Raw genomic sequence first — 23,349 nt, 5'->3', positions numbered from 1 at the left:
AACAAATCTTCTTTTAGAATCTTTTCAGGTGCTGCACACTTGCCTTGTAAGGAAGAGCAAACAAGTTTAAATACACACCCTTCTAATGTTAACATTTTGGATATAAAGAATCCTTATTGAAAAAGCTTAAGTCCAAGGATAAAGGGTTTTAAATAAAGTAAATATATTCAGATTGTTAAGGCTATTTTGGAGTGATATAAAAATGTGTTAAACTAATCACATACTGATGACACATCGAATTTTTACACTTCTGCCCGATTGTTTATTCAGCATTTATTACAACCGTCTTTATAAAGTAAAGGCAATCTGAAAATGACACAGTGTAACAAAAGGCACTCTATTGGCGCCTGATCCAACACAGACAGACACGGGGGGGCACACTGATAAAACAAATAAATGTTTTATTTCTATTACTTCGCCTGTGGGCAACGCCTTCCCCGTCCCCACAGGCACAACACAGTCCCACCAACACAGCACCAAACTTAATTTTGTTTCTTTTCTTCCTTCTCCACCACTCCTCTCCATCAAGCTTTGTCTCCCCCCTCCCGACTCTGGCTCCCGAGTGGTGGCTGCTGGCTCCTTTTATACAGCACCCAGAAGTGCTCCAGGTGCTTGATTGCCCATTTCCGGTTGCACTTCCGGGTGTGGCGAAAACACTGCCCATAAGGGCTCAGCAGCTCCTGCTGCAGCACCCCGTGGTGGTGCCTGAGGATCCCAACAGGGCTGCACCAAACTCCAACTCCCATGAAGCCCTGCGGGTTTCCGAGGCACTGTTGCAACCCAGGGGGGGTTGCCATCTAGCGTCCCAGGGAAGGTATTGGGTAGCCCATGCTTGCTCCCCCGGAACATATAGTTGACATAACATAACAATAATGTCAATGGATAGAAGCTGACACAATACAACACGTTCATGATGGCTTATATAGGTAGTTCGAACACACAGTGCAACGCTCTGCTGTTAGTCTAGTTGAAACCAAATGAACATGGACACTCCTCTGAAGGATTTCTCCATTGTTGAACAACGCACCATAATGAGATTTCTTTGGTCAAAGAGAGTGAAATCTGACAAAATTCACCAAAGGATGTTGGCTCGTGCAGATCAGTAAGCTGTCTGGGTACCCATATTGTGCAGCCTTTACCGTGCCCTCAAGTCCTCATGCACAATGGCATCCATAGCTGATATCTAAATGTGCAGCAACTATGAACAACATAATCTGTTGGTCTTCTCTGACGGAGGCATTCACCATGTCAATATGGGCATGTATGCACGATGCTGATGGTCGACCAGCTTGAGCTTCAATGGTTACACATTTCTTTCCATTCAGAAGCTTTTCATTGAGTCATGCTGTTTTCACTTCCATACTGAGCCAACATCCTACTGTGAATTTCAGCAGGTTTTACTCTGTCTCCCCAATGAAATCTCACTGTGGAGCATGCTTGAACTACCCATAAGCCATTGCAAACATGTTGTATTGAGTTAGCTTGTATCCATTGCGTTTACCGTGTCATTTTTAAAATTGTCTTTACTTTTGATTTACACTCATATTAATTTTTCATTTGAACTAACTTTGCTTTGTGTTTGTCTCCTCCATGTAGCATGATTGTCATCATTTTCATTCTTGCTGGACTCATTATCCTCCTTTTGGCTATAGGGCTATCAGGTAAGTTTTATGACCTCTGCACAAATGTCAAAGATGATACAAAACGGGTTTAAAAATTGGCACTTTTGACTTTTTTGGAAAGATGTAAAATATGAAATTTGTAAGGTGTGTATTTCTAAGTGCTTCAACTACTATAAGGTTCTTCTTGTGTAGCTGTAACTTTCTGAAAGAGAGAAAAAAGTCAAGAACTGTTTGGCCTGAAAAGTTGGATCTTTCAAACACCATGTTGTTATGGTAAACCAAGTTGGACCTCCGGACACAAAAAGCAGCTAGTTAGATCAATGGACGTTGTTATGTAACGGGAATGTAATTCAGTCAGGAAAACCGCACTCAGGAGACGCGCCTGGCACTGGGTGCTTCTCCTTCTTGCAATTAGGATGTTGGAGACACGGAGTCTGTAATTCCTAACGAATTCTACTTTTTCTTTATTGTTTTCTTTATTGTTCAGCATCAAAAGCTGATGACACACCTTAAAAATGGCCTGTTTAGTGAATGACTTTTAGGTACAGAAAGTGGGATTTAATTGGCTTTGCCAAGCAATAGCAGACAGAGTTGACAAGTGAGGGAAGACCATGAACTCGAGTAAGATGTGACACTTTAGGATTACCGCCAGTGAGCTCCTTTGGATTCAACCCTTTTAACTCGGATCATCTCTGTAGCCATTTTAATTGCTGAAATTAATAATAAAAGTAAGAAATGTGATCAAAAGCAATGATCCCTGTATGCACAGAGCACAAATTAGGTGTTTGGGGATTTATCGGACTTTCCATATTAGAGATGTGATAATTGGATTTTTATCAATGCACCGCTGAAAGCATCCTGACAGCTGCTATTACTCAGCGGCGAGTTCTCCACAACACAAATACACACTTCATTGTTGTGCTGTCTTCTTACAAAATCAAAAAGCTGACAGAGCATTATTTGTTTAAAATGTAACATCTTTTTTGTCACGTTTATTTTTTGCCCTTTCACACACTGTCCCGCACAATACACTGTGCTTCTTGCACCAATCACCTTTATACCGGGCCTTTCTCTCACTGTTCGTGGGCCACCTTTTCCTCTCTCCACGGGAGCTTCGTCCTGCCCCCACTCCCAACTCCAGCTCACTGATTGGAGGGAGGCGGCCCCTTTTATTCTCACCCAGATGAGCTCCTGGTGCTCTGCCTGACGTCACTTCCTGGTGTGGCGGAAGTATCAGGAGAGCACCCGGAAGCACTCCGGGTGTCCCTGGAAGGATCGTCGTCCAGGAGTGTGGCGGAAGTAGATGTGTCCTGGGCTCCAAGAGGCTCGGGGCGCCCCCTGGCAGTGGACATGGGCCCCAACTGGCTTGAGCCTCTCTGCTCCCCTTCTGTGGCCCTCTCCTGATCCAGAGTGGTTGCCCCCTCGTGGCCTGGAAGATGAATACGCCACCTCGCGGTCCTTCCAGGCGTCCTGGCCGGGTCTGTCCCCCAACCTCCTGCAACAAATATATATATAATATATATATATATATATATATATATATATATAATATACAGTGTATATATTGTGGCCGGGTGCAGGAATTGGACAAGCCGCAGATTAAATGAAAAATTGGAACACCAACTGGGTTTCGTGTTTAATTAAAGCAGTCCAACAAAAAAACACACCTCTCAGCATCGCTATTACCAGCCTGTTGGGTAAAACAACAATGGTATTTGGCTCTTTACCCCAAATAAAAAGTTGATTACTGAGCTCCATCTGGCGGGTCGCTCTGAGTGCAAAAGACGCCTCCTTCAGGCAGCTGGGCTTCTTATATTCTCAAACCAAATGGGACAGGGCTAAGTGTCCTCACTGGGCAGCCGCTTGGTGCCTCAGGGAGAGAAGGAGAAGAGAATGTTAGTGACAACGCCCTGGCGGGTTATCACATACCTTGATCGAGCCAGTGAGGAGATCCTCTGATGTGCATGCAGAACAATATTTATTTATACTGAATATACAGTATACACACACTCATACAGAGAGAGACACACAAACAATGTTTGATTCAGAATTTTCTCTCATCTCACCCTCATCATAATTCTGTAATAAATACATTAACTAGTTTGAAAGTCCAATCTATCCACACACTGGACTGTTTAAAATATCGACTATGTGTTCATCGTCTGTAAGGTCATCAGTTTATTTCTGAAATCTGCAGGGTTCTGTGCATTTTCTGTAGCTGGCACTGCCTTCACTTGTGAGCTTGCTAGTAAGTCTTCCAGCTACTGTGTAGACCCCACATGTAATGACTTAGGTACTTTATGCCTGTCGTTTCGTTTTTTCTGCTAACAAGAACACCATTGTGTGAAATGAATGTTATAAGTGGCTGGATATTTGGTGAATGTCATGGTCATGATTTTGTTACTATATCTTTCATTTTATTATGGGAATATTTTATTGTGTATAACATTTTGTGTTACAGTTCTGTTTTTCTTGCTTTAATTGTGGTTGCCATCATTTTGTGTTTTCCCCAAAGGCAACTGCTGTTTTTGTTGTTAGCAGTGGTGCAGCATAGCAGTCACAAATTGGCGATGCACACCCAAGACCGTTTAAAGATGTCGGTACACTACTAGCACAGTCCAGTTTTTGGGATTCTTTACTAAAGACCAAATTTTATACGTGTATAGTTATTTAGGAAAAGGCTTGCTTTTAAGGTAGGTAGGACTTTTGACTTTGATCTCTCACTACCTGATTTAGACTTGTGAGTGTTTCAGACTAAGTGCTCTTTTCTTTTTGATACCTTTATTCTCGAGCCCTTTAGGTCAAGCATTTTTATTTGCTCACAACAGTCAGAGGCTGAATATGCTAATCAAAACACAAAACTTAAGGACAAAAAGGGTGAATAGAGTAGGTGAAGTATCGGAATAGGACTAAGCAAGAAGCACAAGTGTGACTGCTTAATTTAGGAACTTGACATTAACCAAACTTAATTTTAGCAGGGAGTGTCTTGTAAATTACTGCAACTGTTTGCCCTTAAATAAGATGGTACTTTGACATGTAAGCAATTGGCAAATGCATATCTCTAATATTGCTGACCAATGACGCAAAACATGTATAACACCAATACTAGGTGACTTAATCAAACACATGACAAAAGGATCTAAAAATGAAAGAAATGTCAATACAGTTAATGAAGAAACATTACCAAAAACATTCCCAAATCGTTTTAAACAGCAGCAGATCTTGAACAGAAACTCCCTAGTGTGACCACATTAGTATCTCCTTGTCTTCACAACCATCCCAACTTATAAAAGAGCTTCTATGGCAGTGAAAAGAAATTTCAGCCATGTCCTGGAGTTCAGTATGTTTGAGGATGAATATTAAGCAAAGGCAAAAAGGACAGAGCTGACAATGATGAGGTGAAAGAGACATGTGTAGAGTGTGTGTCGTTTGGTGAAGAGTGTGCTTGTGCATGTGTGGCCCTGGCATCATTACAAAAAGTAAAATACTACTCAATATGGCCACCTAGTGGCTAAATCACAGCTCTAATATTTATAAGTCAGGGTCTACAAGTTGTAACTATAGATCTTAAATATATGCACAATCAAAAAAAAAATCAGGACTGGAGAAACTTTGTCCAATTCTTCCTGTCATTTTCTGAGCATAGAGCGGACACATTTTCTGCAAAAAGAAAAAAAAAAGAAGGACAACTCAATCAAAGAGCAATAGAAGAACACTCCAAAGAAGGCCTCCATTACTATCCATGCTAAGGTTCCTACTTTGCAGGGTGCTTAACTTAGTTTAGAGTATTCAGTCCTTGTCATATTCTCTCTCCACAGCCTTCCCCCTTAGCGTGGTGTCCAAATGCTGAGTGTCTTGCGCTGCTCCTATATGAGGGTCCACCTTCTGCACTTCATTGTGCCAGCCAGTCTCTTTTTCTGACTTTACCATGACACAAGTTAAGTTTACAACTTCAAGATTGTGAAATATTTAAATTTAAACAGAAAACATTAAAATCATAACAAGTCTTTTAAAAAATGTAAAATATTAAATTACAGAAAAACACGAGAACAAAAAAGCAGCCTTTCCATTTCTGTGTGCTCACACTTGTCCTGCCATTGCCTTCTGTCTCTTTTCCTTTTCCTGTTTGACTTCTTGCTGAGCTACTATTTATCCCTCAAATCTGACTTCAAGCCATTGTAAATTTACAAATTAAGGTAAATAATTAACCACTCTAGAAGAAATACAACTAACAATGTACATACATCATAATTGACAGCTCAGTAATATGCAAAAATTGATAAATGGATTCTAATCAAAGTGAATAATATTCTTAAACCAAAGAGAAATATTCAGATGATAATTAACAAATGACAAATGTCAATAATTTCATTATGCTTCAGTGACACAGAAAAAAAAATCTTATTTAATAAACAAGTGACACACATTGGGAAAAGGACAAATATTTTGCCCTGTGGTTGGAGCAGAGGAGATCAGGTCAGGTTGGGGAGCATGCACTGGTACAGCATGTTACTGCACCCACCACACGACAAAACAGCTTGGGATCCTGGTTGGCAATCTCCAAGTCAGACACTCAGTCCAGTTCCACCCTCTGGAAATGACCATCTATCTGCCGCAGCCAGGTGTTATGTGGACATCTCCTTGGCCTGGTCCAGTTGCTCAGGGTCCTTAGTAATAAGGATCTTGCGAGCCAGATCACCATCGGGGCTGTATTGCCATCACCGACACTACCTTACAATGCAGGTGATGTGCCTCATTCGGGAATTCATGAGCAACTGCTCTTTGACACAAAATCAAACCAGCAGTACCCAAGGATTTTCCAGAGAGACACAGTACCAAAGGAGTCCCGTCTTCATCTCAGCTCACTGGATAACGTTCATGTCTCGTAACCATATAGCAAGACAGGAAGCACCAGGACTCTAAAGACTTGGACCTTCGTCCTTTTGCATAGAGATCGGGTGCTCCACACACCCCTTTCCAGTGACCTCATGACCACCCCCCCCCATGCTCTTCCAATCCGTCTACTGACTTCATTGGAAGAGTCACCAGAGATATGAATGTCACTTCCGAGATATGTAAACCTCTCAACAACCTCTCGACAACTCGGCTGCAGCCCCCCATAGGAAGGCTGCTCGCATCATGAAGGGGATGGGGGAAAACCTTGAGAGCCCCATCCCCGGAAGAGTCGAAACCATCAGAGAGCCAGTGGGGTCAGGCCTGTTGGGAATCAGAACTGAAGTGGTGGTGAGGCATTGCCTGCTACATGGCAGCACCTCAGGTCCCAGTTTGGAGCAGAGGAGGATAAGGCATTAATGGAGGAAAAAAACTCAGGGACATATTCCAACCATGCTCAAAAACCACAGAAACATGGTTTAGAGACAAAGTGGAAAAACTCAGAAAATTACAATTAAACTTGTATTTATACATTTTTCCTGTGATTAATACTTTCTCTTATTTACTTAGGTTCATCTGGTAGCGGCTTGGTGCAAAGCAGTGTTCAATATCCAGTGGGCAACCTCTATAATTCTGTTGTCCTGAACTGCAAGTTTGTTGCTGTTGACTCCAAAGGGAATGCAGTCAGCAATATTGCAATCACTTGGGCGTTTCAAGGTGGAATTGTCTTCAAATATGCTAGCAAGGTGAACCAGCTGCAGAATCAGCTCCCACAGTTCAAAAACAGAGCAAGCCTGTTTCCAAATGACATCGTAAATGGAAATGCCTCCCTCATGCTGAATAATGTGCAGTTGAATGATCAGGGTGCATACCAGTGCACTGTGAGCACCTCTGCTGGCAGCGGGGATGTCACTGTAAATCTGAGAGTTGCAGGTAATAACATTGTTTGTTTAATAAATACAAATAGCCCTTTTGTTGTAAAATGTCAGAAAGGAGGTGCCTGATTGTTAATGATAAAGTCGAGCATCCATAAAGGATTTCCCTCTCCTAATATTAGACTTTCTGCAGGGTTGAAAGAAAGAAAGAAAGAAAAAGAAAGAAAGTCTGTGCATTATTTAAAAACTTTCCACTCCATAACAGTGTCCTCAGTTAATGGAGGACTTTTAAATAAAATTATTACATAGTGCCTTCATAACAGATGAGAAGATTGCAGAACAAATCGTACATATCAGGAAGCTGTTACAAGGCTGAAAATAATGCAATTTGTTTTTTTGTTCTTTTTTAGATGTGCGTCCTATAAACTTCTGATCTCTGCATTTTAATTCTTGGTTTTATAAACCACATTATGAATCAGTGAATAACCAGCCACACATACAGTATTACATGTTATTTCTATATTGTACATTCCTTATCTTATCCATCTTGTCATCAAGAAATAAGACGATTTAATATGAAGTGATCACTCAGAGATATAGAGGCACCCTAAAGGTCAGCAGAGATTCAGCATGTGTCGATTATAAAGTAATTTACTGTGCATACAAACCAAACCATACCAAACCATTCTCCAACCCGCTTAATCCTAACTACAGAGTCATGGGGGTCTGCTGGAGCCAATCCCAGCCAACACAGGGCACAAGGCAGGGACCAATCCCGGGCAGGGCGCCAAACCACTGCGGACTGTGCATACAGCATGCTTCAAATTATTTCATTATTTGGCAGCTTCAAGGGACATACCAGAATTAGTGAGCAAATCTGCATTATACGTTCAGCAACAGAATAAAGAATATTGTTTGACAGGTAGTGCCATCTTTTGTCGTGCCCTTGAGTTACTAATGATGTCATTATCTTAAATCATGTGACCACACAGCCATTAGAAAAAATCTCCCAACAGTGAGAAATCACTTCATCAGTGGGCTGTAATTGAACTTCTTGTTAAAGAGGAAGTTCTGGTAGCTGCTATTTATTGTAGGCTTCAGCGTGCATTACTACTAGTGCCATGAGATGGTGGTATTGAAGCATTTTAAAGAATGTTACATCGACGTCCAAGATTAGCCTAATTGATCAGCAGGACATTAGAGTCCCGATCTGGCACACTCTGATTACCATCTTTTTAGAATCGTAAAGGGCCAGATGTTGAAGCCCACACTGCGAGAGCACAGAGGCAGCCCTGTAGGCTATATGTCAATGTTTTCGGTCAGCTAGAACAGCTTCAAACTACCAACAACAACATTTATATTTCCATCACATACTGTATTTTCATTTTAAGGATGTAGCTCAAAGTGCTTTACAACATGTCAAAGAAGTACCAAAAAAATGGGAAAACCTGCCCAAAAGAAATGGAGATTTTGCAGAAGAATATACCAAAGTGTGTACATTACAAGATCATACTCATTTTTTTCAAGCTAAGAAATTCTGAAGTTTTGAAAATAGCGGCACGTTAATTTCAGTACGACCCTTGTATTAAGGTAAAATTTTGTTAATGCAAAAAAAAAAAAAAAGGCTTCCTGCCTTTCGCCCAGTGCTGCTAAGATAGGCTTTGGCTTTGTTTTTATCCATACATAGTGAACAAAGCTAAGAGACTACCAACCAGCTAAAGCTGTCACCAACCCACTTTTGCTATTAGAGGTTAGGTGTATGTAGCAGGAGCCATTCCCAGGTCTCATCTATGACATATACATAGAAACCGGAATTCCCAGCGAACAACCCAAAAGGAAGCACACAATTCACAGCAGCTTAATGAAGCTACACCACCCTGCCACTCCTGTGGCTTCCCAAAACTATAAATTTCACTAAAAATCTTACGAAATGAAATCATACATAAAATATAGACTGAGATGAAAAGCAGGCCAGATAATTAATCCTGGAGTTCCATTTATGGCAAAAATGGGTTTGCGATTTTTACTGAAATTACTGTGACAGATTGTCCCTTTAGATTTGTACAGCAAGGTCTTCATTTTATCTGGACACCATTTCTTTATGTGTTTGTGTATTTCAGTGTTTCTGATGAATACCTTTGATCCTTTTACAGCTTATTCAGCTCCAGTTTTTAAGACTTCCAATGCTATGCTGATAGCAATTGCCCAGACCTGGTATCCCCTACCTACAGTCCAATGGACGAACTTCAATGGCACCGTCATCAGTACAAGCCTAAACTCCTCAGCAAACTCTGCGGGGATATACAAAATTACAACTGTTTTACCATCTTATAAACAGGATGACAACTACGGATTGACAATCCAGAACAACTTGGTCGTGTCGGTCTGCACTGTAATTGTTACAGGTAATAAACCTTCTTGAGATCAAACGGGATGAAAGTAGGCCATTTGCACAAATTGCTAAACAAATTTGAATTGATTTTATTTTATTTTTTTTATTTCTTTTATGTAAATAGAATGGTGACAGGGTTGAAAATTCAATATTGACTTAAGTTCAGATTCTGATTCTACGGTGTTCAAAATATATGGTTTTAGCATGGTGTCTTTATGTGCGTCTGTGGAAAAAGCAAAATTTATGTTCACATGTCAAAATTTCAATTTTCATTGGAAAATTATATATTTTTGTGTTGTGTAGAGCCCCCTAATGACTACATCCTGGCAAAGATACAAAATAATAGAACAAACAGCTTCTGAGATATCCGCCCTGAATGCTAAGACATATGGGCAGCAATAACTTCTGAAAAAGCAAATTGTGTCGTGTTTGCCTTGTTACGGACTCCAGGCCTATTGTTTTTGGTACAGTTAAGTTCAGTACTTATCTCCATACTGTCCAAAACCATTTAACCTACAGTATGTCCAATGATAACTGCTGTAGATATTGTATAATTTAACTGGAATTTCTGCAGAAATCAGGTAATTCATTGACTTATTAAATACCAATTTTCCAAATTCCAATTTGAAGGAATCATCAGCAATAACCTTAATAATTTTAATCTCGATTACTGCATGTATCTTCTTATAAAGCTCAGTGTGGGTGTGTTTTTGTTCTTATACTATTCCACAGCCTTGATTCATGTTCAACAAACATTTGCACACTTATCCCACTTTGTCAGGAAGAGACACTTTGGAACCCAAAATTTAAACTTCCGCATATCTTAATTATTCTAAACATAGAAAAACGGTATTTGTGCGCTGCTGTGCTACGTGGCAAGGCAAGTGCTATCTTACAGAGTCCGAACAAGACATGAAATACTTCCTTATATGGCTCCCATAAATACATGGAGACTAAGTAAATCATTTGGTGTGTTTCGGCCAGTTCTCTGTGATCTCAGAAGTGTTCTTTTCAGTTGAGGAGCCTCATATTAATAATAATAATAATACTAATAATCCCTTATATTTATATAGTGCTTTTCTCGCTACTCAAAGCATTTCCACGCAGGGAGGACCCAAGATGCACAGCCTGAGTCTTCAGTATGTCACTTGCATTTTGTGGCAAATGCACAGAAGGGTATCACTGAATGCCTGGCATGGTTTCGCAAGTTTGTTTTGAAAATTGTTTCTTTAGCCCGGACATCATAACGTCCAGGATAGAGGTGTCTCTCTCTATTTCAGTCTGCCTTCCTACAAGTGGAGATGTGTTATAATGTCTGTCCTTCTCTGCTCCCGACTCAAGCCACTGAACAGAGGGAGACGGCCCCTTTTATAATCACCCGGATGTGCTCCAGGTGCCTCCCGATAATCTTCCGCCAGCACTCCCCAGTGTGGTGGAAGTGCCGGCTCCGCACCCGGAAGCACTCCGGGTGTCCCTGGTCGTCTTCCCCCCAGCACTTCCGGGTGTGGCGGAAGTGCTGAGGACCAGGGCTTTCCAGGCATCGGGGCGCCCCCTGGTGATGACCAAGGGCCCCTATAGGGTTGAGCTTCCAAGCTCTGTTCCTGTGGTCCCCAAATCAACCAGGGCGGTCATCCCCTCATGGTCTGGAGGAGGTGTAATCCCTCCTCCGGTACATCCGGGCATCCCAGCAGGGTGCCACCCCCAGCCGCTTGCCACAACATTGAATCACTTAAAGCAGGGAGGCATAAGTGTCAGCAGGCATAACAGTATACTACAATATACTAGGTTTAGGTTTAGGTTTCTTTATTTAGTCATGTTTACGCAAGAAAACATGATATTTGCCTCTAATAACAGGTAACAGACAGAATGAAATAAAACAGACAAATAGAAATAAGAAAGGTTAAGGTAAGGCAGTTAGATAAAACATATTTACACCAAAAAAAAAAAAAAAGGTAACAGGATACATATCAAAACCTTACACATTATCTCCGATATTTCTTATTGAAAAGACTTTGAGAATACACCTATACAGCCTTGAACCTCCATCCTCTGTTCCCCTGGATTGTTCTTGGAAAAACCCTCAGTTGCGGCTGTGCTGGTCCATCAGATTTTGACTTTGAGACGTCAACCACAAGATGAGAAACTATGGACCATCAGTAATTTTCAGATTGCTAACAATAAACACATAATGTCAATCTCCCTCTCTGTTACATTCATTTACAGTAGGTACTAACTCTCAGTTCAGCACACAGGAACTAACACGTTTTTACACCAAAACCAACATTTACATCAAAATTAAAAATGCAAATAGACATAAAAACCTTCCAAATGGCCTGCATTTATTTGTTAGTGTATACACTACAGCAGCCATTCCTGTTGGCCAACAGTAATGGGGGATACACCGGGCTCCTCCTGCTCTTTGACCTGCTCTGGCTGCCCCTGATTTTCTTCTCTGACAGTGGATACATTTGGCTCCTCTTCCTCATTATTACCTCCTTCTCTGTTTTCCACAGCTTTATAAACACTATCATGATCTTCTATCCCTTTTAGCTCACTACTTGCCTGTTCTCCTCTGCTGGCTTCTTCTTATGGAAGAAATTTGCTCAGTCAATTGCACTTGATTTCCGCTTCATGCAAGTGCAGATTAATTGGCAAAGGCATCATTATTTTATACCTTTAAAACAGATTGAATATATAATTAATGTGAGATACAGCTACATGATATGCTGGCTGGGCAACATGTTATTTAAGCAATGTAGCTAAACCTAGCTTGCCAGGGTACACTACAGAACTAGCTGAAGTTAGCTAAATCAGAGTTATGTTACTTATCATCGCAAGTAGCCACCATTCATGCAAAATCACTACTGAAGAAGTGTTCTGCTTTGTCAGCAGCACTCACAGTATTGTGAAATGAGGAGTGGTGGGAGGACTGAAAGGAAAAGGAAATGTGTGCTCCTGAAATGTAAGTGGTAATGCCGAAACCAACTCCTTCAGAGTTCTGCCTCAGTCAGTTTATTTGACTTTTTAAAGGGCGAAACAGTGCTAAAAGTGGACATACATAAATGCTGTGATCCAAGGCCGTCGAGCTGTGAACTCCTACCATTTGATCGAAGAGTAGTTGTGGTGGTGGTTTGAATATATGTGATGCAAGCCAGTATGCAACTGATAAAAACTGAGACCCCCTAGGGCTGCAAACTGTAGTGGCCAGTGGGGGGGTCAGTATTTCCTGTGCTGCTACCCTTTGCCACCACTTGGAGGCACCCCTGCTGTAAGAAGAAACGATGAAGTAACATTTTTATTTACTGCTTTCACTAATCCACAGTTACAATAAGGTATTCTTTTAATATCAGTAATACTGCTTCTTTCATTTATTCTTCTTAGCTGCCTTTTCAGTTTCACAATTCAGTGATACCTGATACAGTATATATTAACATATTTCTATGTATAGTGTTTATTTTTGTTGTTTTTGAATGCTTATTTTGATTATTGTGTACTGTCTCTAAATTTCTCTTTAAATTTCAAATTTGTTGCCCTACCCTAATGTCACTACTTCTGTGCCCTCCCTCAGGCTGTTTAAATTGGTTGAAAAGGCTCAGGAGTGAGAATCATTTGTTTAAAGGAGTTATTTTGAGTACTGCAGCTTTTGGTGCTGGAATTTTCTGTTTTTTAACTATTTTTTGTTTGTCTCAAGGATTCTAATTTATGGACTGTGATTTGGACTTTGTTTGCTCTGGATTGCCTTTTTGGCAAGTAAATTTTGCTCTTTTTCAAACACTGAAAACAATTTAGTAATGCACATAATACATACAGTATATACTAAGTAATGAATAAACAAAATAATATTAACAAAACTCCATAATTACAATAAACATATGGAAAGTACTTTAGAACAAACAAAGGAGGTACAAAAAAGGAAGATAAGCATCAGCAGGGGAACACACCCAGGCTAAAATATGACACCGAAATAACAAAGCAAATTGTATGGAGTGAGTGACTGCTTATCTATTGACATAAAAGATGTGATATGAGACAAACAAACACAAGAAAGGTGTTCTTAGTTCGTCCTGAATTTCTCTGGAGGTTTTAGATTTTAATAGCTTTTTAGTTTAACCTTTTTCAGTTGAGAGAGATGAACAATCTGGGAATTAAAGGAATACTCCATGCAAAAATGATTTCATGTTACTTACCCCATGTAATTTGTAGTGGTGCCAGAGAAAAATGTTTAATCTCATATTTTTGTGGAGAATGGAGATAACAAAGTTTCTGATTGCATGGGACCTAATAGTGACTAACAGTGAACAACAACAATTGTTGTGAAATGTGTGCAGGAAAAAAAAATCTCTTATGTGTCACCTAACCCACATGTCAGTAATCCAGTCATATGTTCAAAATGTGCAAAACACGTGTTTTTGGTAAAAAAAAAAAAAGTTGAAGACTCATCTCTCCCCTTCATTTGTTGGCCAAGAGTCCTCGCTTTGATTCAAAAAGTCTTTTCTGTGATGCTTTAGTTTCCTGTAAATGAATCGTGAATATGACTGGATAGCTGACATGTGACTTATGCAACACAAGAAACAAGAGAATTTTTTTTGTCTTCCCCACTGACATTTTTCATATCATTTGCTGTTGTGCAGCGTTGGTCACTGTTGGGTCTCATTCTATCAGAAACATTGTTCTGTCCTTCACCACCACTTCAAACTACATGGAGTGACTAACATACAAAAATATCATTTTTGGGTGGAGTATTTTTTTAAACACTCAACCCTGCAGCTGTAAGGCAGTGGCGCTAAGCAAGTAGCCACCATGTGGCTGATAACATTTAATGATAAGAAAAACAAATTGATAGCTCCAGCAGCTACATTAGAGCTGTCCCAAGCTAAATTACACTTTCTATCTGAACCTCTATATTTTTGGTACCTGTATGGTTGCTATTATATTTGATTTTATGAATTTTTGATTTATAAGTTGGTTTGAATGAATATAATTGTAAATGTTTTAAAGTTAGAATGTAACTAATGTAGATGTTTTTGTGTTTCTCTTATAGATTCAGGTATCACTTCTAATAACAACTATCAGTTTAATGGAGCCATTCTTCTCCTACCTTACTGGTCCCTCACTTGTCTCCATTTTCCTATTCTGTTGCACTGGATTCTTTCATAAAAGGATACAAAATGGACTGCTGTCTGGAGTGGGTGGAGCCAAACCCCCCAAACGAGCTCAAAGAGTCTCCGCCTTTATTTATTCAAGGCTAAGAAGAGAGTATCTGATGTTGGACTCTTCCTGATCTGGTCCGGTGCTGGGGATTGATCTCCTTTCACAGTGGCGTGTCACTCTGAAGCTTTCTTAACTATATTATTGGAATGGTTACTAGCATCATAATGCTTCAATTTTAAAAAAAGGTGTCTTAAGTTTATGTGACACGTGGATGGGTTCAAGTGCTATAATGTCTACTGTATTTATGAACTGACCTATAAAACTGTACAGAAGAAATATTGCTATTATTACTGCTATGTACACTCTTAAAAATAAAGGTGCCAGAATGGTTCTTCAGCCTGATGCCATAGGGGAACCCTTTTTTGGTTCCCAAAAGATGCATCTGCATGAAGGTTCCAGAAAGAACTTTTGTTTATTTAGATCCAAAACAGGCTTCCATACAGTAAATAACCAGAATTGTGAAATACAAATAAGTCAGGATTTTAAAAGGACTCTTGCTGCATATGTTCAGTAACACAGGCTAGGTTTCCTGGTTTTCTTAATCTGTTAGTGTACTGCTAGGTAGCCCACCATACATTATAGATTTAATTTTTGGCTACATATTAGGGCATTTTTCAAAGCACAAAGGACCAACTTCATATGCAACAAACCCATACCGGAATGAAATGGTGCTTTGTCAAGCAACTTCTACAAAGAACCACACAACCCAGTAAAGAACCATGAAGTGTCATTAAAGAAGCCATATTTTAAGAGTGTACACTGTGATGTGCCTCATGTATTAATATTAATATAAATCTATCACCAGATGAAAACGTCTGCTAGTGGTGTATGAGTGAGAATAAACTGTTTTCTGGTACTCTCAGGGTATTTCAAGGATGCTCAGAAAAAGAAAGCAAATAAAGCTAAGTATCCCCTGTAACAGTTTTCTGCTCACTGGGCACTTGGTAAACTCAAACTGACTCCATGATGAAAGTCACTTCTATTGAACTGGAATTTCAGCAGGATACACGACAAACCACCCACACCATGGACAAGCAGGTATAGAAAGTCATTCATTAGCCCGCTTAATTGAATTGTAAGGAGTTGGTGCACATCCCCGCATCCTCATGTTCAAGGCAGGAGTCTACCATTGGCTAGATGATAGTGGAAGTGTTTAATGTTTAGAAATTCAAATTTTGGTGTAAGGATTCTTCTGTTAATCATTATTTTAAAAATTATTATTAGGGCAGTTGTTCAATTAAAAAATGTAATTGCGATTAATCGCACAATTCAAATTTTTAATCAAAATTAACTGCGCATAAATTGCAATTTATTGTGTTTCTTTCAAGCATAGTAATGTAACAGAACAACTAGTCAAGAATCTGGGGAAGCTGTTTGACTCAAGTTTAAAAGCCAACATTGCCATTCAGGAAGCCATCAGAGACATTGAAGCCTGGCTCACCAAGGCTGACAAGTCAGGCCTGCCAGGCAGATTTAAGGTGTGAATTTATCAACATTTCATCCTACCTCGAGTCCTGCGGCCTCTGCTGATTTACACAGTTCCAGTGACAACAGTTGAGTCTCTCAAAAGGAAGATCAGTGGTTTTCTCCGCAGGTCACTGGGCTTCCCCTGCAGCCTCAGCAGCACAGCTCTGTATAGGACCAGTAACAGTTTGCAGTTTCCATTCAGTGGCCTGTTAGAAGATTTTAGGGTTGTATGCACAAGAGAAGCCCTACAGTACAGGGGCTCCAGTGACTAGCAGGTGTCATCAGTGGGCACTGAAGTAAGGACAGGGCAAAAATGGAGGGCAGAGAAAGCAGTGGAGGTGGCAGAATCATGCCCAAGGCAAAAAATGCTAATGGGTACCACAGCAGTTGTCAGAGCACTGGATACTTCCCAAAGACGCAGGTTAGCAAGGCCCAGGGCAAGGAGAGACACCATCTTATCAAGGAAGGGGTTTGAGCAGGTGAACCAGACAGTATGGCTCAGACAGCAGGGAGCGTGGACAAACCTAAATGTCTAGGGCAAAAATGAGACTCCATCCTGTCCTCTGTACTCTGGAAGAGGATCCTTAGAATAGTACCATAGCAGCTGCCCAATGGCCCTTGGGGAAGGCTGCTACCACTGGCTCCACAACTAGGTGCTCAGGGTGGTTGCCGAAAGCATAGCCATTGCTATCTGGTCCAGTAAGGACCATCATGCTATAAAGAAGATCTCCTTTGAGAAAGTTGGAGACAAACTCTGCCCACAACCATAACCAAAGACAGGCTTCCTTTCTACAGTCCCCAACTGGCAGCTGCATGTTGACCTGGATAAGCAGCTGATGTTTCCGCAACATATTGTCATGACATCACTCTAGCCATACATGATCATCATCTAGGAGATGACAAAACACTTCATCATGCTGGAACTCACAGTGACCTGGCAAATATGTATGGAAGAAGCAAACGAAAAGAGATGCACAAAGTACCAGGAACTGGTGGAGAAGTGCCAGAACTGCAGCCAGTTGCTGGTTGTTCAAGGGATGATATCCAAATACAGTATAAGAAACAAACGTTCACAAAAGACAAGTGTTGGGAAACATTACTTTGAAAAGTAACTTAGTTATATTACTCATTACATGCAAAAAAGTAGCTAAAGATGCTATACTGTAGTTACTTATGTAATAAGTATAAGTTTAATATGTCACTGTGCTCTGTACAAATATATCTTATAAATCTGCCTTTTCCTACCCAAATGCACAGTTGGCACAGAGCCGGATTTAGCACAGGGGCTCATCATATAGAACTGCTAGGCAAGCATTATAATATAAGACAAGACAGACAGACACAACTGAGAAATGGCCAGTCAGACTGAGGACTGTTGTATACTATTTCTGTGTGTCAAACTCAGCATGAAACTGTATCCTCTTTGCCTTGTTTGGAATTGCATGATTCACCTAAATGGGGGCCTGCACATGAAGAAAGACTATAAAGCCTTGGAATATTGCCTGGCACACCTTTCAAGCTGACGTACGGATGGGAGATAACGTCATCCGATCCTGAAAATCCTTCCACTGCAGCAATGAAAATGGCAGACTCTACACATCGGGCCCCCACTCCCAAATTGGGTTCTTGCCATTGGCTTCCTTCGTCTGTTATGCAGCGTAAGCCATCATTACACAAAGCTAAGTTATTTCTCCTATGTGATTTCTTACCGCCGTATCACTAAGGGAGGGGTATCACCTTTTTATATTATATCTATATAGATTTGGGTTATTTAACATGCCATAATCACAAAAGAACTCAGTCCCAGGGAGCTAGCGCATTCTGCTGGATACAACGTATTATAAAATATAATGTGTTACAAACTATGTTTTTCCTTTGCTTCATTTCTTCTTCTAGTAGAAATATGAACCCCATACACGTAATCAAAATAAATCTATTTCCTTGAATGAAGAGTAAAAAGAATATTGCCAATGTCCATTACTACTCCATTCCAGATGAAGAAAGATGATAACATAAAACAGGACAGACTGAAAAAAAAATGTAAATATGGTATGTGCCACGGTTATGGATCATGCAGGATAGCCTGATAGGGTTATTATTTAGATGTTTTAAACTGCACATTGTCATAGTATGTATCATTTATAAATCAGAGAGCAATCTTAACCTTCAGCCCAAATGGATGGAATTTTTAGCATGATTAGTTTGCGCTGATTATTGCAGAGTTTTATTGATAACCATATAATACAGGCTAATGTATGCTACAGTAATAACTTACAATTAAATAAACAACATTACCATACCATGTCTGCAGTGGGGGAAGTCTGAGGCAGGTATAAGGAATCAGGCGAATCCACTCTGTGTCATCTGCTCTTACGCTGCTCAGATATATGTAGCACCTGCACCGTGCTGTTTCAGGTCAGACATCCCACAGGACAGGGCTGACCCACTGACGTTCTGTCTCCCACTCAGACCAATACCTCGACAGCCTCTTTTATGGGCAGAAAGACATGACCATAGTAATGTTTATAATGCATGTATCGTATTGTTCTGTGAATGTGTGAAGGGTAAAATGTTTGAAGCACGCAGAGCTTATCTGCCTGCAACATAAGCGCACCACAGAAATGAAACTCATTCACTCTGCTTCTAAAACTGTTTTGATTTTAATTATTCTTATGTTATTCTCTGCGCTTGAAGAACTATGTATATATGAAATAATAATAATAATAATACATTTTATTTATATAGCGCCTTTCCCATGCTCAAGGCACTTACAGAATAAATAAAGAACGGCAGAATATACAGTATATAGCATTGTACAAACCAGATAAATAAATAAAGAAGATTAACACAGTAAATTCTGAAAAAAAAACAGACAACATAATTGATGGTCTCGCACACACACACACAGGTCACATTAGCATCTTGACAGAGAAGTAAACTGAGAGAAGGGTAATAAAGTCAAGTAGAGCTAAAAGCCTTCCTGAACAGATGAGTTTTGAGTTGTTTTTTAAAAGAATTCATGGAGTCAGCTGACTTGATTAATTTTGGTAGGTCATTCCAGAGTCTGGGCGCTATACAGCTGAAGGCCCTGTCACCCATGGAGTGTAGATTAGTGAGGGGCCCAACAAGATTACCAGAATCAGAGGACCTTAGTGGGCGGGCAGGCACATAGTGATGGAGAAGGTCACTGATGTAGTTTGGTGCGAAGTTATTTAAAGCTTTGTAGGTTATTAGTAGGATTTTATATTCGATTCTGTAGGACACAGGGAGCCAGTGGAGACGGAGCAGGATGGATGTGATGTGCTTGCTGTTGCTGGTTCGAGTAAGGACTCTTGCAGCTGAGTTTTGAATAAGCTGGAGCTGTGATACAAGATTAGAAGGGGCACCTGCCAGTAGGGAATTACAATAATCGATGCGGGATGTGATAAAAGCATGGACAAGTTTCTCAGCATTAGAGAAGGAGAGGAAGGAGCGAACACGGGATATGTTACGGAGGTGAAAGTAAGAAAGTTTCTTAATGTGATTTATGTGGGCGGAATAAGTGAGGGAGGAATCAAAAATGACACCAAGATTTTTTACAGTAGAGGCAGGTCTGATGAGATCACTGCCAAGATGGACTGGGAAGGAGCTCATTTTATTAAGTTGCATTTTAGTCCCAATTTGCAGGAGTTCAGTTTTATTGCAATTTAATTTTAAAGAGTTCTGCTCCATCCAGGTTTTAATTTTACTAAGGCAGGTTGTGAGCTGAGAAAGCTCTGATGAAGTTCCACTTTTAACATTGAAGTAGAGCTGAGTATCATCTGCATAAAAATGATAACCCAATCCATAACTACGGATAATATGGCCAAGGGGAAGCATATAAATACAGAAAAGCAGAGGACCGAGGACAGAGCCCTGAGGAACTCCTTGTGTGACTGGCACGGAGTTGGATCTGCTGTTGCCAAGACTAACAAACTCTTGCCTATCAGTCAGATAGGACTTGAACCACTGGAGGGCAGTGCCAGAGATACCCAGCATGTTCTCCATTCTGGACAGTAGGATGTCATGTCTGACAGTGTCAAATGCTGCACTGAGGTCTAACAGAATTAATATGCTAGTTTGTCCAGAGTCTGCTGCCATAAGCAAATCATTGGTTACCCGTAGCAGAGCAGTTTCACAGCTGTGCCGCGCCCTGAAACCAGACTGAAAGGGTTCCATCAAATTATTAGAGGTTAGGTAATTGGTGAGTTGGGAAGCTACAACACGCTCAAGAACTTTTAACAGGAAAGGTAAGTGGGAAATAGGCCGGAAATTGTTAAGATTGTCAGCATCAAGGCCAGACTTTTTTAACATTGGGGTTACAGAAGCAATTTTAAAAGTGAGCGGCACAGAGCCAGTGTCAAGGGATGAGTTTATTATTGTTGTAACAGTCGGGATTATGGCATGAAGGCAGGATTTAAGTAGTGTGGTGGGGATGGGGTCCAGTACACAAGTAGTCGGCCTCATCTTACACAGCAGGTTATTAACAAACGCAGATGTGACTGGTGAGAACTTAGAGAAGGAGCTGGATGGAGTGGGAAAACAGGGAGAGATATAAACAGATGATGTATTTATGTTAGTTGAATTACGGTATTTAGATCTTTAATTTTGTTACGGAAAAAGTGGAGGAATTCCTCACAGACTTCAGTAGAAGAGGTAGTTGGACCAGATGCGGGTTCGAGTAGTTTATTAACTACAGAGAACAAAACCCTTGGGTTATCATGGCCACTTTCTATTATTCTGCCATAATGGGTGTTCTTGGCAGAAGTTAGTGCTTCTCTGTAAGCTCTTTGGTGGTCAGAGAAAGCCTGGATGTGCATGGTGAGGCCAGTCTTACGTGACATTCTCTCAAGGCGTCGGCCAGCTGCTTTCATAGATCACAATTCTGAGTTATACCAAGGAGCTGAGCGTTTAAAGGAAACCTCCTTATGTTTTAAAGGAGCTGTTTTATCTAATGCTGAGTGAAGGGCTGTGTTATAGTGGTGAACAAAACTATCTAGTGTTGATGGAATAGGTGCAGACAGTAAAAGATCAGAAATGGATCCAGAAAGGATAGAGAGACAGATATTTTTAAGGTTTCTGTAAGAAATTTGTCGTTTACAGGTAAGAGGTGGGAGAGGTAATGAGACAGTGAAAAATACTGCTTTATGGTCAGAGAGTCCCAAATCAGTGCTGTAAATGTTGGCAACAGATAGTCCAGAAGTGCAGATCAGGTCCAATATATGACCGCCAGAATGGGTTGGAAAATCAACATGTTGTGTGAAGTCAAAACAGTCCAGTAAGGACAGGAATTCATTTCTCAGTTTAGATGTGGGGGTGTCAATATGGATGTTGAAATCACCAAGAAGGATAATTGTAATAAAAAATATGTATAAAAATACTGGAGAGATCACGTCTCTTTTTGATTTAATATGGTAGGCAGTATTTTATGTTCCAGTACGGGACAACTCATATTATAAGTAACAGATGGCAACTCTACTGGTGTATGTGGATTAAGATCATTACCAAGAAACAGCACAGGAAATGACCAAGAATCGGTGGGTCGCTACTGTTATTAATAGACTTGATTTATTTGGTGCTGCTTCCTTAGCAACATGTGAAGTGTGGTCAAATTAACTGGATTACATTAATGCATTAAAAAGTGTAATCACAAAACTTTTTAACATGTCAAAACATCACCACAAAATATTCCAAAACCTCAATTTATTTTCCTTTAACTGCAAATCGCCTTATTTTACTGCTGACATAAGTATTGTATGATGGTGGCCAATAACTCATAAAGCTGACATGGAGTTAAAGATTTGGTAATTGTTCTTACTTTCATTTCATTTGAACACATTTCTTTAGCTGTTCCCAGTTCATTATTGATGTGGAACGTTCTTTTTGTAACACCACGAGTAGACTAAGTATCCAGCATATTCTGTATCCCAATAAATGGGTCTTTCCCCAAAACACAAAAAGAAGAAAAACTCTGACTCAAAACAATCCTTAAAAACCCTTAAGTATTATTAAAAAGCAAGGAAGAAAAGCACTTGTCAAATGATAATCCAAAAAAGCATTTTAAAAAATTTTGAACATTTTTTAACACAAAAGCAAATTTCAATAAAGCAAAAGGTGTGCCTAAAAGGCAATCCGGAGCAAGCAAAACCAGTCCACATACTGAACTCGTAAACCATAAAACTAGAAGAAAAGATTAAGAAAACAACAGAAAAACTTACTACTAACAAACAATGACAAACTCAGTGTCAATATGGAGAACATGTGTTATGCGTTGAACTGTGAAAGGCAAACAGTAATGGAGGTGACCAGGAGAAGAAGTGTCAAAACTAGCCAGAAATTCCCATCATATCTTTCATCAGTATTGAATCAGTAACTCAAAATCACATCTTTGAAGAAGAATTTTTTAAGATTAAGATTTTAAGATGTTTAAAATTATTTTTTAAAAAAAGTAAGCAAAGAGCACTAACACACACACATACACAAAGGATTGTGTTTGCTATTCTGCAAATTCAGATGATGATGATGAATTTTCTAATAACTTAAAATAGATTTGTAGTGGAAAACAGATACAAGAATTTAATTCAGTGACCCAAAAAAGTATTACATTAAATAAATCCTATAAAAAGAATTTAAAAAATTATCAAATCTTCCATAAATCAAAACAACCTGGCCCTCTGCTTGGAATATATAGACAGAAAGCTGATACTCAATATAAAGGGAACAGGGCACATAACTAAATAAGCTAATATTAAAATAAACATAATGCATACAATACTAAATATTTAATAAGCAAAACAATATTGAAACCATAATATTAAAAAGGACAAAATACTTAAAAATATACAAAATAAAAAAATAACAAAAAGATCAC

General features: G+C 39.8%; 2 protein-coding genes across 2 annotated transcripts in view; both read left to right on the top strand.

The window, feature by feature from the left end:
- The window catches only part of LOC127525802 (PWWP domain-containing DNA repair factor 3B-like), a 202,652-nt gene that overhangs the window by 31,209 nt on the left and 148,094 nt on the right, over positions 1-23,349 (top strand). The window lies entirely within an intron of this gene.
- On the top strand, positions 984-15,324 carry vtcn1 (V-set domain containing T cell activation inhibitor 1). The gene is made up of 5 exons (XM_028801196.2): positions 984-1,102; positions 1,597-1,661; positions 7,086-7,448; positions 9,544-9,795; positions 14,824-15,324. Exons 1-5 carry the CDS (start codon positions 984-986, stop codon positions 14,937-14,939), a joined length of 915 nt encoding a protein of 304 aa, XP_028657029.2. The 3' UTR covers positions 14,940-15,324.

The sequence above is a fragment of the Erpetoichthys calabaricus genome, chromosome 4 (genome assembly GCF_900747795.2).
Source record: "Erpetoichthys calabaricus chromosome 4, fErpCal1.3, whole genome shotgun sequence".
NCBI lineage: Eukaryota > Metazoa > Chordata > Cladistia > Polypteriformes > Polypteridae > Erpetoichthys > Erpetoichthys calabaricus.
The sequence above is the reverse complement of the archived record's forward strand: the minus strand, read 5'-3'. Positions and strand labels throughout refer to the sequence as shown.

Bases quoted from the DNA above. Each gene is read 5' to 3' on its own strand.
- vtcn1 (XM_028801196.2), top strand. From the start codon at position 984: ATGGACACTCCTCTGAAGGATTTCTCCATTGTTGAACAACGCACCATA. The intron at 1,662-7,085 runs GTAAGTTTTATG...TTATTTACTTAG, and splicing joins TTTGGCTATAGGGCTATCAG to GTTCATCTGGTAGCGGCTTG. The intron at 7,449-9,543 runs GTAATAACATTG...ATCCTTTTACAG, and splicing joins TGTAAATCTGAGAGTTGCAG to CTTATTCAGCTCCAGTTTTT.